General features: G+C 34.7%; 1 protein-coding gene across 6 annotated transcripts in view; it reads right to left on the minus strand.

Moving 5' to 3' along the window:
• Positions 1-18158, minus strand: part of ARFIP1 (ADP ribosylation factor interacting protein 1) — a 79585-nt gene that overhangs the window by 15241 nt on the left and 46186 nt on the right. For 5 of the 6 annotated variants that reach the window (XM_054717684.1, XM_028151785.2, XM_054717683.1 and 2 more), the window contains 2 exons: positions 13378-13535; positions 7873-8047 (listed from right to left, as the gene is read on the minus strand). In XM_054717684.1, coding sequence (XP_054573659.1) covers positions 7873-8047; positions 13378-13535 — 333 coding nt within the window. Of the gene's footprint in view, positions 1-2848; positions 2926-7872; positions 8048-13377; positions 13536-18158 lie in introns of those variants that run through there. The other variant, XM_054717682.1, reaches the window with a different exon arrangement.

Raw genomic sequence — 18158 nt, forward strand, 5'->3', positions numbered from 1 at the left:
CCCCTTCCCCCACGCATCTTTATTTAACTCCTTTCCATCCCTTTGGATCTAAGCCCCAATGTTTTCCTCCAGCTAGCCTTCCACAATCCCCCACACCAATCCACCTCCCCTTGGCGTACTCACATGACCCTTCTATTAGCTTGTATTTATATATTAGGCTAATGCCTATTTCTCTTGACTATAAGCTCTATGATGGCAAGACCATTATATTTCTGCTACCTAACTCAGTGACTGGCACATAAAAAGCAATCGGTGACTATTTGCTGAATAAAGAAATAAAATGTCAAAGATGCCAATTATATACATCAATCTGTTCTCAGTATTTTACATGTATTTGTTTTACCTTTAAAGTAATTATCTCTTAAAACCTTCAGTTCACTCCATTTCTACTACCATCACCCTTATTCAAGCTCCTGTCTTTTCCTCTAAACTACTATGTTCACCCTTAGGTTCTACTAAAATCTATGCTCCATATTTCAGTCCTGTCATTTACCAAGAATTCTTTCATTAGCTTCCCACAGATATAAAATTAACTTTTCCTTAACGTGGTCTATAAGACCTGCATGGTCTGGCGCTTGCTTACTTCCCAGTTTTCTCTGTGCTCTAGTCATATTCATTCTGTGAACATATCACCTCTGTGTATCCCCATCCACCCCAAAGGGCTGTAACACAAGCTGTATTTTCCAGCTGAAACACTCTTTGCTTCTCACTATATCTAGTTAATGTTCAACATTCTTTTCTCAAGGAAGCTTACCCTGACCATTCTTAACTGACCATGTACCTCTACTTGAAAGCACTGGTCTCAGGCAAAATTATGTACATATTTAATCAATGTATCTTTTACTATCCTACAAGCTTTTTAAGGGTAGAATTTGTTTTTACTTTGTTCATTGGGTATCACCAATATCCAGAACACTTACTGGTGAGGCGAGACTACAGTTTCGCCATCCCAAATACGCCATGTGGGATGTTGTTTTTAGGCTGGTTATTAAGAAACAAATGACTCAGAAAGAAACGCTGACCCTCCCCTCCCCCTTACCTGCCTAAATAAATGTAGATGGAAAAGTCTGCTTAAAGGAAGGGAGCATCACCTTGACATCACAATATAAACTAACAGTGGCAGCCTGTTTGTTAGATTTCCCTTTGTGTCCCACTGTTTCTGGGTAAAAATCTGTTTACCACATGTTTTTGCTCCTTCTCATCTATTTGTAAAATGCCCGTTTTCCCCTTGAAATCCCAGACCCTTGTTCCCCTTCTCCTTTGTCCAAATGGCCTGCCTATAAACCTCAACTGCCCAATGTCCTTGAGTCCCATATTCTTATGACATCCCCCACATATATCTGTAATAAAGTTCAGACATTTCCTCCTGTTAATCTGTCTCATGTTAATTTGATTATTAGACTAGCCAGAAGAACTTAGAAGGTGGGAGGAAATTATATTTCCCCGGACTTTGGCACACAGTATATATTTAAAAAAAGGTTTGTTAAATGAATAGAAAAAAAGGACAATAACAACATGAAATTATATCAAAGTAGAGGCCCAGTGCACGAATTTCATACACGGGTAGGGTCCCTAGCTGCTGGCCGGGCCTCGCTTCCCCTGGCCGCCTGCCACCGCAACTGACTGGAGCTGCCCCCTAGTTGAACTCCCAGTCAAGGAGACAATTTGCAAATTAGACTTTTATTATATAGAATTACAGGATGAAATATACTTAGGAATTAAGTCTGGATGTAAAGATGCAAGGGTAAGGGAAGGTTTCACAGGATCCAAATGTAGGTAATAATATCTGGCGCAGTGTTGAGGTTGCTTATTATACTTATCCATTTCAACCTATTAATGCTTATTATTAGTATTTTTAAATATCTAGGACCAGTTGTGGTTCTTTTACATATATAACTTAATTTCATTTGACTTATGAGCAAATACAAGAGGCAATACTATTTATGCTTCCAGTTATAGAAATAAAGAACAGTAAGTCATTGGAATAAATATTTAAAAAGTATCAAAAAAATAAAAAATAAAAATAAAAAATTAAAAAAAAGTATCAAAAATAAGAAGTTAGAGTAATTTCTTTTGACAATAAGGAAAAAGGATTTCAAGGATGTATGTGCTTATACATATTAAGTAATGAATAACACATTCCTTAAAAATTGGCAACAAATATCCATTTTTTAAAATTCAGAGATTTGTATGTTTTGCTCTCAAAGAGAAGTTTTTTAAAAATTATTTTTAAAATTGATTTTAGAGAAAGGAAAGGGGTGGGGGAGAGACATGGATGTGAAACATTGATTGGTTGCCTCCCACATTTACCCTGACTGGGAATTGAACCCACAATCTGGGTATGTGCCCTGACTGGGATTGAACATGCCACCCCTTGGTGTACAGGATGACACTCTAACTGAGCCACAATGGCCAGGGCTCAAAGAGAAGTTTTAGTAAACAAAGAATTTGCCCTCTAAGCTTTTCCAAACATTTATAGCATATTTTTACAAAAATGTACTAGGCTTTGAATATTTCCTTACAGCCACTGAGTCATATACAGTTATACAGTTGTCTCATATTACAGGAATATGTTTACTTTGTTCCAGGTGTTTTTATTTTCCTGTGTATTCTCCTCTTTCTCCTGCCTCACCACTTTAGTTCATTAGATTTTTCTCTGAAAGTTAAATTCATAATAAGATGCATATAAAATAAGTCTGTAATATATTTTTTTAAAATCCTAATATACAGGAATATTACTGTATTCTGATTATATATAAAGTGTGATAAGAGGAAAAACAAGTTCTTTATCAACCTAAGAATCAGGATGATTTTTGAGAAAAAATTTTTTATTTTAAATTAAGTAGTTATATAAATCAAATACATGTCTAGGATGGATCCCAAGTCTGGTTCATCATTTTTGCCCCCTTGTCATCCTTTAAGTCACTGAAATATAATAAATGGGAAAAAAACACTGAATGTAATGATTATAGCTAATTAATTGACATTACTTTTAAAGAGTGTATTTTATCCTCCTTAGAATAAGAATATAATAAAATTAATGGGATCCTTACTTTTTATTTATATCCTAAAATAATTTGTTAAATCTTTGACAGGGTTTTCTTTTTATCCTAATAAATTAACAACCCTGAAAAGAGATTTACTACCCGAGTTAAATTATAACCATCTTAAGAGAAACATTAATCTTAAATTACTTTTTTCATGTTCTATGTGACTCCAAGCCACATAAAAAGTTGTTTTAAAAAAATAAACATGGGTTGCTCACAATGATCTGCTTGCTTTTCTCTAACTTTTTGTTTCCTCTTTCCATGCAAACAGTACACACTGCAGACAATAGCAGCATTTCTGAAAGAGTGAGCTTTGCCCTCACTAAAGCAAAGAGTGCAGTAATCAGGATTCACCCTTCTATCCCATTTACTTCCATCTCTCTCAATGGCCTTCAGTGAACCTCTAATTCTGGGAAGAAATGCAAACATGCATTTGCTCAATGACTACTATACATTTAACACCATTGCTAGGCATCAAGAGCGCTGTAAAAGGAGGCATGGTACCTATTCTCACAAAAGCTACAGAGAAACAGAAATGCCCATTTTTTCTCTTTAACCTACGTTTTGTTTTGAACCTTGAAAGGAGCAATCAAAGGTAAATAAACTGTGTTAATCCACAAGATAGCTCAAGTTACATTATTTGAAGGTCTAGAAAAAGAGAAATATTGATAAAAGGAGAAACACTAGAAGAGCCTAATTCATTTTGTCCTTGGTGTTTAGTAAATAAGAGAATATCAAGAGATTAATAAGGGATGTTTAGGTTAAAGACAGAGAGTACAGATTATAAACAGTAGAATAATTCAATGTTTTCCATTAAGGATAAAACTATTTCTAAAAACAGTTAGAAATCTATGACAAATATAGGTATGTGCACGTTTTACTCAGCATTAATGCATGCACATACACAGGAATGTTTGCATTTTACATACCTACTCCCTTTGTTTTGCCAGGGAAGGAAGCTTAGACTAACTGTATATTAAACACCAACACCTCAATTTTCTAAAATATAGCTATGAATCTACCTCTTAATCCTTCTAAAAAAATGCTAAAAAGTTCTAAGAACAAAACAAGCAAAAACACTCTCACAATGTTGGGCCACTAAAATCTATTACAATAGTCATAGGAATGGTTTTTAGTCCTTTACTCAATGACTATTTGCTTTCTATTTTATGCATATTCTGGGTGTTTGATTACTTGGCATCTCATTTTAGAAGAGAAGTGTTGCTATGGGAAGATACTCCAATAGCCATGACATGAGAATCAAAAGAGAGCCCCTACAGCCTCCTCCACAAAGCTGCAAAAATAGCTTTTTAAAAAGCAGTAACCTTTAGGACATCAAAGTACAAAATAGCACACTCACCGATGTTTCAGATAACTTTTGTTTTAAAAAAATCAACATACAATATTTAAAAAATATAAAAGTTGTTAAATTCATGTGCTAAGTAGATTACCTGACAAATTATTTTAAGAGATATTAAGGTACAAATTCGGCTGTAGTTTAACAAAAGAACAAAGCCCAGATTTGAGGTATTCAAACTACCAAGAAAGCAAGCAGGGATGATAGACAGTTCTTCAGCCTAAAGGCTTGTTTTCTCCTCCCTTTGCCAGAGCTATAACAATAAAAGGGTAAAAGTTGCTCAACAACAATAACAAAAAATAAAAGTTTTCTCATGGACCCATCTTCATCCAAATTATAGTTATTTATTGCTTAACAGAGACCAACGTGATCTCTTCATAATTTTGAAGAATTAAATAAAAAAAGATAAAAAGATCAGTGTTTACTTATACATTTTATTTTAGACATAGTTGATTACTGAGTTCAAATTGAAACTTAGCTTGATAACAACTATGGAAAGCCAAAAACAAAGAATGTCTCTAGGCTACCCAAGAACATAAAATCCTTGAAAATAAAGCCAATTTTCTTTTCTTTTCTTTTTTTTTTTATTGATTTTTTACAGAGAGGAAGAGAGAGGGATAGAGAGCTAGAAACATCGATGAGAGAGAAACATCGATCAGCTGCCTCTTGCACACCCCCTACTGGGGATGTGCCCGCAACCAAGGTACATGTCCTTGACCGGAATCGAACCTGGGACCCTTGAGTCCGCAGGCCGACGCTCTATCCACTGAGCCAAACCGGTTTCGGCCAATTTTATTTTCTTATTATAAAGTAAGAAAGGTCAAAAGAAGAGATGTGACAATGACATTAATTGTAAAGCGATGACTTCCAAACCTTTATCTCTGCAGCTCTGGCCCTGCTTATCCCAACTCTAAACCCACATCATTCACTTCCTACCATTGTTTCCACTTGACTATCTTGTCATCATCTCAAACTAAACACAGGGTTAAACAGAACAATTTCCCAACCCTCCTCCTCCACAACCTTCAAGCCAAACCAGCTTCCTATGTTGATTTCCCAATCCCTGTCATGCAGGTTTTTTTTTTTTTTAATTAAAAAAACACTTATTTATTGATTTTTAGAGAGAGAAACATCAATTTTTGTTCCACTTTAAAAAAAATTGATTTCAGAGAGGAAGGGAGAGGGAGAGAGAGAGAGAAACATCAATGATGAGAGAGAATCATTGATTAGCTGCCTCCTGCACACACCCCACTGGGGATCGAGCCTGCAACCCAGGCATGTGCCTTTGACCAGGATCAAACCTGGGACCCTTCAGTCTGCAGGCTGACACTCTATTCACTGAGCCAAACCAGCTGAGGCTGTTGCACTTATTAATGTATTCACTGGTTGCTTCTTTTATGTGCCCTGACTGGGGATCAAACCCGAAGCTTTGGTGTAGCGGAACAAGACTAACAAACTGAGCTACTTGGCCAGGGCCTGGCATGCAGTCTAGAAGTCACTGTATTCTTGCCTTTCTGCAGCTATTGCAGTGAAGGTTGTTACGAGGATTAAGTGATAGGATATATGTAAAATGCATAGCAACTGATAAAAAGTGCCTTCTCTGATTCATGTCTAAATCTGGGACCTACTGTCAAGTTTCAAAAATAGTTACAGTAAGAGAAGTAGCAGTAAATGGCCATTGTGTATTCATGTGTAATCTGCTCGTTTTTACTTACTCTGGCAAAATCTATATAAGCATAGCTGGTTTAAAGATACTGATTCTTTCAAAATAACTTTCCCTCCTTTTCTTTTTTAGAAAAAAGAATGGAGAGGGAGAGAGAGAGAAACATCTATGAGAGAGTGAAACATGAATTAATTCCCTCCTGCACCCACCCTGACTAGGGATCGAACCTGCAACCTGGTATGTGCCCTGACTGGAAATAGAACTTGAAACCATGTGGTGTATGGGGCAACGTTCCAACCAACTGAGCCACACTGGCCAGGGACTTTTTCTCCTTTTAATAAACGCAACACAACCTTTAATAGAAATTGTCTAAAGTACTAAAAAATATATAGAAAACAAAAATTACCCATAATTTCACTATCCAGAGAATAGCACACAATACCATTAGATCCCAATGGAATGCAATTATCATTTTACAAATTTTCTAAAATCATTTTCTCTGTTTGCGAAAGTCCTGAACCCCTAACTACTTTCCCTTCAAATTAGCTTTGGGTAGAGCCCATAACATTCTAGCATACTTCATTTAGCACTACATTGCCTAGTGTTGATCCACTATAGGGCAGTTTGTCGAAATATTTTCATATGTAAAATATACATCTATATCTAAGTATTGATATATTCCTATCCATAAAAATATCACACAGCATAACTGACACATACGGATGGATATATGAATGACTAATATGATGCCATCTGTGCTCACCATCAGCACTGTGCCCTTGTTTGAATAATGCCAGGCAAAATGTCTGATAACTCTGCTGAAGTTTACTTTCATTGTAGTGTTTTCACATGAATTTTTTTCACCCATTGCAGCTAAAAAGGGGGAGTGGTAGTGCTGGACTTGGTAGGCCTCAAGGAAATGTATCATTCTGTAGCTTTTATGGTAACCAGAAGAGTTTCTAAGGAAATGCTAAGGCAAAAAAGAAGATACCAACAGACAACTCAAACTGAAGAATGATTTTAAAAGGGTACATGGAAGAAAGCAGAGTTGAAGGCCTATCATGGCTTCAAAAGATGTGCAAAGCACAGGAAGGGACCACAAATGTACAATGGCAGGACTCCCTCTCCATGGACCTGAGCTACTACACCTATTGACTCTCTCACTTCCAGAACTGGTGCTCGCTCACAAAAATGAATATGCATGTAATGGAAGACATGCTAAAATGGGAATCTATTCTTTACTTAAACCAAAACTAAGGAGCATAATATTATATGAATCCATCTCCAAGTGAAGCCTACAGTAAGTAGGTCCATCTCAGCTTTCACTATCCTAGTCCTCGGATGTATTCATGTTACATGAAAATAATGTGGAAAATTGATTTCTTTGCTAATTTCATCTAGAATCTATATTATGCCAAATGCAGCTCTAAGCTGGATTTTTTAGTCATTCCTCATTTACCAGTTACTGCAAAGAATACTCTTCCCTTCCTGAAATCTGTACCTACCATTAGTAAAAAGGTTTTAAAACATCCAGAGCAATCTATCATTATAAAACTTTTTTTGCCAATTGTTATACATGAAAGACAAGGACAGTAGAGTTAATGTGACTTTTACAACAGAAAGGTAAATATATTTTAGATACTTCTAATAACTCACAAACACTGCAGGTGAAAATTACAGGTGAAATTCCATTTTGCAATTGTAATGAAAGAGTTAACAGAAACAAAAAACTTTCTATTTATTGCTCTTTAGGGTGACTTTTAAAAGTTCATAGAAAGATCTCAGAAAGTAAAGAATAAATTCACCTTATTTTCTTCTAGAAATTTCAACTTGATAGAAACATCATTGCGCATTTTATCGTATTTTTCCTTATGTGCTTGGAACATATGCTGTGACTGCTCGATCTTTGGCAGAGTGTTTGCATCACGTGGTCCAAGATTCAGTTCTTCCAAATCAGTGCGATATGCATCATATTCAATCCTGGAAAAAAGAGAATAAGTGAAGCACATTACAAAACAGAGTGAAATAGGTTCAAGAAGTGAGTTAGAAGTACATCACAGTCTCATATTATGCCTTAAGAGATAATAATTTTCATATATACTTTATACCTTATGCTTTTAAAATGATGTATTTCTTTAATACAAAATACTATTAATATAAGCATGGCGGGAAACAAGCTACCCCTTAATCTCATTAACTATTCCTCCCAAAGTACAGTATTAACTGACAAGTAAAATTTCCAAATGTGAAAACCAGTTTGAAAAAGACAGCCCTCAAAATCTAATGCTAACAAGAACAAGAATAGTGATCTGGTTAATACTGATAAGGCAAAGTAGGCGAGGATGGACTTTAGAATGAGATACTTAAAATAAACCGATAAAAGGAAGTTAAATTGAGGGTCAGTAGTCCTTCAAGTACAGTTTATGTCAGCAATGCACAATAGAATTACAGCACAAGCCACATATGTAACTTAAAGTTTTCTAGTAGTCACATTAAAGTAACAAAAATTAATTTCACATGTTTTTTAATAATACATTTTATTTAAAAATCCAAAACATTATCACTGCAACATGTAATCAATGTAAAAAAACTGTTAATAAACTATTTTACTTTTGGGGGATACTGAGTCTTTGAAATCCATCATGTATTTTACATTCCCATCACCATTCAATTCAGGCTAGCCACATTTCAAGGGCTCAGCATAAAAGACAGCACAACTCCAGATGGATTTCTATAACATTAGTATTCAGAATGTGACACAGCATCTATCACCTTGTGTTCCCTGAGATGTACCCCCCTAATATTCTCCCACAACTAACTGAAATAGTTACCTCATCCATTATCACTCCATGATCCCATAAGCACCTCATAATACCTCAAACACAGCACCTGTGAAAGTATAATACTATCTTGTTTATTAAACAGTGACTTACCAGCAGTCTTACTCAGCCAAGAAGAAAGTGACCTCTAATTTAGTCAAAGTCAGCACCACAAAACTTATGCCCTAAAAATAATGCTCTTTATTCAAATCTCTCTAGTACAAGTCACAGTTCTTTTTCTGAGAATTATGAATATTTTAAATGTCAAAATATATTGTATATAAGACTTGAGAAAGAATATACTGAACCTAATTTATTCCTAATTTGTATTGAATCATTCATTCATTCACTGATACATTGATTCATTCAGCAAATATTAAGTGAGCACATTCTATGTTCCAGGCACTGTGCTAGAAAGTAGAGCTATAAAGATCAACAGATAAAGTTTATCTTTGAGAAGTTTAGTCCAGAGGGAGAAAAGTTCTTAAACAATTACAACAAAATGAGATGATGGAAACTGCCATGAGAGAGGATAAAACAGAGTGGAAATCAAGAGGAAGAAATACATAATTAGATATCTGAAAGGCATCTCAGAGTAGAATTAAAACACTAAAATAAAATTTGAGAGGATGATAAAAGCTTAAAAGGTAGATTGGGGCAGGGAAATTGGTAGAACTTTCCAGGAAGAGAATACTATGGACAAAGGTGTATTTTTGTCTGTTGTAAGATACCATTAAACATTTGGAAAGTAATTCAGTATGTTAGAACCTGAAGTTGGACCACATAATGGAAGGAATCAAAGTCAAACAGGTAGACAAGACTGAGTGAGATTAAGCAGGGCTTAAAGGCCATGCTAAAGGGATCAGATTTAATCCATAGGACAGGGATGGGAAGCCACAGAAAGAACATGTGCAATTTGTTCAGGACAGAAAGATGATTACAGTAGTAGTGTAAGGAATGGAAGATGAACTGGAGCTGAAGATTAAGAAATCAGAAACAAGGAAACCAATTAGAAGATTATGGGCAAAAGAAAAATGAGTCACTGAAGCAGGACAATGGCACTGGAGCTGAGGAGGAGACAGATACTAAAGATTTAGGAGGCAAGACTGACTTTGTAACAAGTTGGTTAAATTCCATGGGTTCCACTGTATATAGCCAACTGGATGACCACTCTATCCTTCCCTGGCTCTAATGTCTTCAGCTATTTTACCTCTTTCTGCTTCATATATATAAAGTAGTCAGGATTCCAGGTATTAACTAATATCTTTAGAGTGCTTATTATTATGGCCAAATCAGAAGAGCAATAACTAGAAACAAACATACTAAAAAAACTACAAAAAATAAGAGAAAAAAGTAGAACAAAAATAAATAGTAGTATGTGGTGGTTTAATGTGAAGACAAATATCCTTCAATTGCCTTGGAGCACATCTTTGAAACAATAGTGATTAATTTAAGCATAATCAAAGTTATAATGCTGACCTTATATTCCCTTAATGTTTACATCCAGAGTTTGTAGATAGTATCAAAGTAAAACCTTCCATAAGGGCTTCTTTAACAGTGCTCATTACAACCAGAAAGAGAAGCATACTAAGTTTTCAAAATGTAACTCTTCAACTGCCAGTCTGTATTGAGTCCATATCAACAAAGTTAGTGATAGTTGGTTACTTTATGCTTTATGTAAAACTTCTAGAGAATAGGTGTCCATATCTGAAAAGTCTTGACTACAATTGACTCCCTTGTTGGTGCTGCTGTACAGAAGTGTTGAATGGGCTGTTATTTGATTTTTTTATACTTGAAGCACCAGAGGGCTAGGAAATACTTGTATACAATGCACAATGGGGAGCATTAAAAGGCACCCGAACGTCTGCCTAAATTGCCACTTTCTGTGCTGGATCAAATAGCTGACCCTTGCCCTAAAAGTCAGTAAATTCTGGTTTTGACAGAGAAGAAAATTCAGCTACTGAGAAACTTTTAATCTGGGATTCTTTTTTACATGTTATCCCTCAGTAGGCAATGCTTTAGTGTTACAACCAGTCAATTCCTTAGCTACTTCATAAAAAGCACAGTGAAGTCAAACCCCAAGCTAAACTTGATGAATAAAATCATATGCTGTAATTTCAATAAAAAGAACAAATTATGGGGCGAGATCATTATTGGTGGTGGTTTTTAAAGCACACGCAAAGGATGTCTAAAAGTTTCCTGATAATCAGCTACCAAGTACATATAACTTGACTTATAATTTTGTTAAAGTTTCAAACAAACCTCTGTATTGGATAAACTGAGATCTTATATCACATTGTGCTTTGTCAGATTTCTCATTATAAGATATGAAAATTATTTTCTATAATAAGATGTGAAAATTTGAGATTTAAAAAATGCAGTTCAAGCTTGAGGCCTAATGATCAAAAGTAGAAGGTAGGAAGCTCATGCATTCTCATTCTGGTTTTAAATTAGCTCTCCAAGTAAGCAAGCCATTCAATGTCTAGAGGTTTGTTTTTTTTTTCTCTGCAAATTAAATAAAAAATATGCATGGAGTGACTTATCTAATAAATTTGCCTCTCTTTAATATGAGCTAATATTTTAAAAAGCATGTCAGAAATAAAGGTTGAAGAGAAAGATATTACATGTCTAAAATAAAATATATTTTACATTTTGAAAAATATTTTTTAGTAACTATGTACATATATTTCAAAATAGATGGACAATTATAAAGTAGAGAAACAGAACTAGATTCATGTAGTGTTTAACTGGGAATACTTTTGTAACAAAAGAATTTTCAACTTCAAATCCCACAAATATTAAGAGTGCTTAAAATGATTAAAGAGATAAAGCGTATTTATTATGTACAAATTAGGACATTATGAATAAGGAACAGATTTGAAAAAGAATAAAATGGAATTTATAGAAATGAATCCTTTGAAACATACAGCCAAGGTCACGAGAGGACTTAAATAGAAATTGGAGAACCAATTACTGGAAATATTATTGAAGGGATTCCTACTGAAAGATATCTTATTGAGAGACTCCTTCAATGTTACTGAGGAATATCCTATTGATAGATTCTGTTTCTTCCTTTCCACCTTCTGATTTTAATACTATGTTAGTAGATAATAAAGTAAAAAAAAAAAAAAAAAAAAAGGTCCAAAACCTAACTATGGCACTAAGCCCCTTCTCTTTCTTCCTCCCACCAGACAACCACAGCTATTTGTCTTAACCATCATTCCCAAATCATTAAGAATCACATATGTTAATACTAAATTGAAAATTACAAACATAGCATAGGATAGAAGCATCTCTTCTTGTGGAAAGATCAAAGTTAACCTTCCAAATGATTTGGGCTTTAATGTATGTAAAGCATAAGAAAATACATACTTAAGAATAAGCACTTAACTGCAAAAAAAGACTAGATGAATTTAGAGTTTGCATAAGCATTTCTCACATCATTAAACTAGGGCAAGAGGCCAAAAAGTAAAGTTAAACTTCTAGAAGGTAAAGTTTGCACTTCAATTACACTACAAAAAGTATAACAGAAAATAAAATTTCAAGTGGTAAGAAGAAAAAAACACTTCAAGGGGCCTTGAATGAGTTGTGTGTATGTGTGTGTGTGTGGGGGGGGGGGTGGAATTGAATCTGGAATCAAAAGTTGAAAACTGCTATCATGGGTCTGCTACTTTTTTAGGCATTTGTAAGTATTTATTAATATGTACTTTGTTTACCTAATAGGATGGTAATGAGATGGAGAAATTGTGTGTGTGAGTGTGTATACTAGTATATAAAATGTATGAAAACATTGCGTTATACACAGCTATGACAAAATAAGGCAAATATTTAATTTATATAAAAGGTAAAATTTGAAAGAGTTTGAAGGCTGGTTATAATCTGGATAAATGGAAGATCAGGGAGTTGGTATCTACAACATGGAACAAATCAAAGAGGCAGAAATGAGCTCGTAAATTCAAGAGAAATAGAAACTATGAGTCTGGCTATTGCAGAAGCAGTGAACTGCTTACAGTGGGAAGCAATGGAAATAAGACTGAAAAGGTAGGCTTAGGACAGATTATAGAGGGCATCTAGTATCTACCTGGTAGAACACAAGGCCTTGTCCCCTTCTAAGGAAGCTGGAACTGGGAGAGCCTTCATCTCCTTATTCCCTAGCAGCCAGGGTTTGGGCACATGACCAATATTCATTCGGGCACCTTAAAGGCAATGAAGCAAATATTCAGGGGTCTTTTGGAAATTATTTATGGTAGCTGTGGCAGCATCAAGTACCAGGGGTACACAGCATCAGGGTCCTAACTAGATTCTTCTGAGGAATTATCTTGGCTTTCTCTTCTCCTGCCATTCTGTTGGTTCCAAAGGCTATCCTATAACCTAATACATTCATGTAATGCCCACATTGGCCAGAGTTGGTTTCTCTTATCTACAAACAAAATCCTTACAGAACTGCATACCATCTGTAAAAGAGATAATATAATGAAAATTTATACCAACCTGGCACTTTCATACTGTTTCACAGTCATTAATGTATCTTCAATTGTTTTATTCACCAAAGTGTTCACACTGGCAATGAAAAAATTAATGGCTCCAAGAAGAGTCTCTCCATTTTTAGCCAGTAGCTTCTGGGTGTCTGCATTATAACCAAATTCTTCCTAAAACAAAAAGTCACCTTAACTTATCTAGTAATAAATTAGTAAATTTATTTTAAAACTCTCAAATATCACTAATGGGAAATTATTTGATTTAGAAATCTAGCTATACAATTTTTCTGTCAATGTTTAAAAAAATAAAAATCTAAATTATAACTAGCTATATTATTACCAAAATTGTCGTCAACTCAGATGCACAGCAAAATAAATAATTTTAAAAAGTTAAACTACTTTGTACTAGAAAGAATATTTTCATTTCTCCTTTTTGTTTCAATTATACTGTAAGCACAGCTGTTAGGAAGAAAAATATAGCAGATTATTAATCAGAGAAACTGTAACTTTCACAACCAAATTAGGTAACAATTGGCTAAAACTTTCAGACATAAAATAGATTGCGCTTTTGTGTTTTGACTAAATCTCTTTGAAGTCTAAATATTAATAATACACATTTCTTTGTAAACTTAGTAACCAGTTGACGCCCAAGCTCAGGTCTATCTGGGCATACAGCTGAGGAAGGATCACTCAACACCACTGAATTCATTTCTCTGAATAAACTGAATCTTGGCTTAGCAACATTACACATGGCTCCTTCAGATATGGCGAGGACTACGTAACTCTAAATTTTCAGCAGTAAAAGCTTTTACAGTCTAAGTTTGATTAATTAACAGATTATCAGGAACACATCAGACCAAATAAAAATGTTGACCATATTGTAAGATGCATCACTCAATTTGAGAATTCTGAAGTTTGTTACAAAATTTTTTTAATTTAGCTGAACAGAATGTAATATTAAATTAACTTGAATCTTAGAAGATGCAAATTTAATACTAGTGCTATAACTATAATTAAATTTTTAGGAGATAATATATTCAACAGTTAATAAATAGCAGGAAAGTAAAATTACCTTTATTATGCTAAAAGTATTTTCCATTTAGAGGTCCAGTATTCTATACGCTGGACTCAGGAAAATCTATACATCCTAGAAGGCTGCTCTTTTACTAAAAACAAACAAAAAACTAGAACATAGTAAGATAAAACAGCAGCAGAAATAGTATATTGCAGAATTTGAAATCCTATATTTACAGATAAGAAAAACTGGCCTAAATTCAAAGCAGACAGGAGGAGTAAACTGACACTATTCTGTTTCATGAGTGTGAATCTCACCTATAATTCTGTGATGAGAATGTGTATAAATCTTAAGATTTTAATGAATAATTTGAAAACTTAACTGGCTAGAATAAAAAAGCATTTTTACAAGAGATATAGTAATAAAAGACATAAAACAATTAGGACACTAGGAAGAAATATAAATATGTACATGCATTATGAATAAATATATAAATAATTAAATATATTTTGGTACTGAAAATATGATAAAACATAATTCCTAAACTTCATTTAGTTGATAAGTTACGTTACTATTCTGTTAGACAGGGACATTTTACACGTTTTTGTGAATTGCCTTAGTAATTACAAATAAACTAAACAAATAAAAGAGTATATACATCAAGAACAAAGTTGTGGTTCTAATCTGCCACCGAAGAAGGAAAGCCAGTCCAATTCCCTGATCTAAAAATTTGTTACTTTACATATGGAGAGAACAAAGTTTGAAAATATTTTTATTCTTTAGCAGCTCCTACTTCATTTACATCTGCCAGATGCAAATTTACCAGATGTAAATGAACAGCACTTCCCATTAAACTTAAACACATTAGGACTAAATAATTAAAACATCTGATTGGTTCTAAAACATCAAGTTTTAGTAATATAAATTATTATGTAATTGATAACAAATGGGTTATTTTAAACAATAATACAGCAGTAAAAAATATAATGATAAGTATTAATTGATAATTGACAGTAATTTGGGTTGTGTGAACTTTCCTAGTTTTGATGTAGATGTTACCCTTTACATTGAGAAAATACAATGTAATGAGGTACCATGGTATACAGAACTAGGAGTCAGAAGGCATGTGATAAAATGGTAAAAGTCTAGTTTGGTAATTCAAACAACTTCAGAGTTCACATCTTGATTCTGCCATTGACTGGATTTGTACCTGTTGTGAATAATTCAAATTCTTTGTGTTTTAATTTCCTTATTAATAAAAAGATCATTCCCATACACCACACCTGATAGGAAGTATAATGAGATAATCTGTGTAAAGATTCAGACAGATGACAGATATTTGTTAAAATATCATTTCCTATCACCCTCAGGACATCGGCTTTTTTACTGGTAGATGTTGGTTTTCTCTAAAAAAGGAAGGAATTGGACTAATCTTTAAATTCTTCCTCAACTTCCAAATGTCATAATCCCATCAACAGCTATTAAACCATCCTAATTTATTCAGTACCACTATGTGCCAGGCCCTGTGTTAAGTATTTTCCACGGATCTCAGTTAATAAAGCATAAGGTGGGAGACAGTGGACACCAACTCTTCACTACCGCACCTTGCTAAGTTATCCTCATAAAGAATCAACAGAGGCCTGGCTGGTGTGCCTCAGCGGTTGAGATTGACCCAGGAACCAAGAGGTCACCGGTTCGATTCCTAGTCAGGGCACATGCCTGAGGCAAGCTGATGGATGATGATGTTCCTCTCTCATCAATCGCCCCCTCTCTAAAAATCACTAAAAATATATATTTGAAAAAAAGAATCAACAGGCAAAGAAGGGAGTAACTTTGCAAGCTGGCTTGAGTGATCCTGATTACCAAAGGAAAATTGGATTGCTGCTCTGCAATGGAGGTAAGGAAGAGTATGCCTGGAATACAGGTGATCCCTTAAGGCGTCTCTTCGTACTCCCATGACCTGTGACTAATATCAATGATTTGGGGCACCCTACCAAGCAAAGGACCACGACAGGCTAAGGGGCTGGCTGAAAGCAAATGCAATATAGAACGGGTAGTGGAAGCAGCTATGACCATGTGGACATTTGTAGAAATAAGGACTATACTTTTAATGAGTATTTCTTCCTTATTTTGTCATAAATACATTTGTGTGTATAAATACCTTTATTTTTCCCTTCCCTCTCTTATCCCCTTATCATGTAACACTATATGTTAACTTTACATCATAGTATTTAAGTTACAGTATATCAAAGAAAAAAGTGAACGTTACCCAAGGACTTTGCATCCTCTTCTGGGGAAAGAGTTAATATGTCTTAAATGGTCTACAGGACAGTTGTATCACGTTAGGTGGAAAAGACTTTATTATTGTCTTTATGTGGAGATTAAATATGGTTTAAGAACATGTCTATCAGTGCTAAATTGAAATGAAGGGTTGTGATGGTTAATTTTATGTGTCAACCTGTTTAGACTATGGTGTCCATTTGTTTGGTCAAACACCAGTCCAAATGTTGCTATGAAGATACAGATTTTGTTGATTCGATAATGTTTACAATGTTTACAGTGTTTACAATGATAAACACTGGAGAGGTGATTTAAAGTTGACTTTAAGGAGATTATCTTCCATAATGTGGGTGGCCTCATTCAAATAGTTGAAGGCCTTACGAACAAAAGGCCGAGGTTTCCAGGAGAAGGAATTCTGCTGTAAAACTGTAACATAGAAATCCTGCTTAGTTTCCAGCCTGCTGGCCTACCCTACAGATTTCAGACTTGTCAACCCCTGCAATTCCTTAAAATAAATCTCTTTATGTGTGTGTATTGTATACCAATCTCCTATTGGTTCTATTTCTCTGGAAAACCTGATATAAAAATATCCATCCAGTAAATATTGATTCCAGATTCAAATACATCTCCAGTAGGTTCTAATTTACCATTATTATTTTTTAATCCTCACCAGAGGATATGTGTTTTTAACTGTTTTTTTTTTGTTTGTTTGTTTTGTTGTTTTTTTTATAGAGGAAGGAAGGAAGGGAGAGAGAGAAAGAAACATCAATGGGTTGCCTCCTGTATGCACCCTGACCTTGGATTGAACCCATGACCTAGGTATGTGCCTTCACCAGGAATCAAACTGGCAACCTTTTGGTGTATGGAATGACGCTTTAACCACGCCACCTGGCAAGGGCTAGTTTACCATTATTTCTACATTTATAAACATCAATTAGAATGTAAAAGCCGATGAATTTTCTATTTCCTTCAAATCACTTAAGTATACACACTTGCCTTCAGTATTTGTTCTCTAACAAGTCATATCAAGCACATTCTGGTAAACAAACATCATAAAAGAAGAATATATTATGTCTTTTAAGCAAAATAGGATGGTCCAGATTCTTGACCCAAAATGTTGCATGATGGGAGTGACTCCTGCTGAATGACTAACTAGATGAAAATACCTGAAATGGTTAATTTTCTGTGTCAACTTGGCGAGGTCATGGCATCCAGATACTTGATCAAACATTATTCTGGATGTTTCTGTGAAGGTGCTTTTGGATAAGATTAAGATTTAAATTAATGGGCTGTAAGCAAAGTAGACTATCCTCCATAATGTAAGTGGGTCCTATCCAATCAGCTGAACCCCTTAATAGAACAAAACTGACCTCCCAGAGCAAGAAGGAACTCTGCTAGCAGACTGCCCTTTGAATTCAAACTGCAGTTCTCCCTGGGTCTCCAGCCTGCCAGTCTACCCTGCAGATTCTTTATGTAGTGAGTCTTCATAATTGTGCGAA

Source organism: Eptesicus fuscus, chromosome 6 (genome assembly GCF_027574615.1).
Source record: "Eptesicus fuscus isolate TK198812 chromosome 6, DD_ASM_mEF_20220401, whole genome shotgun sequence".
Lineage (NCBI taxonomy): Eukaryota > Metazoa > Chordata > Mammalia > Chiroptera > Vespertilionidae > Eptesicus > Eptesicus fuscus.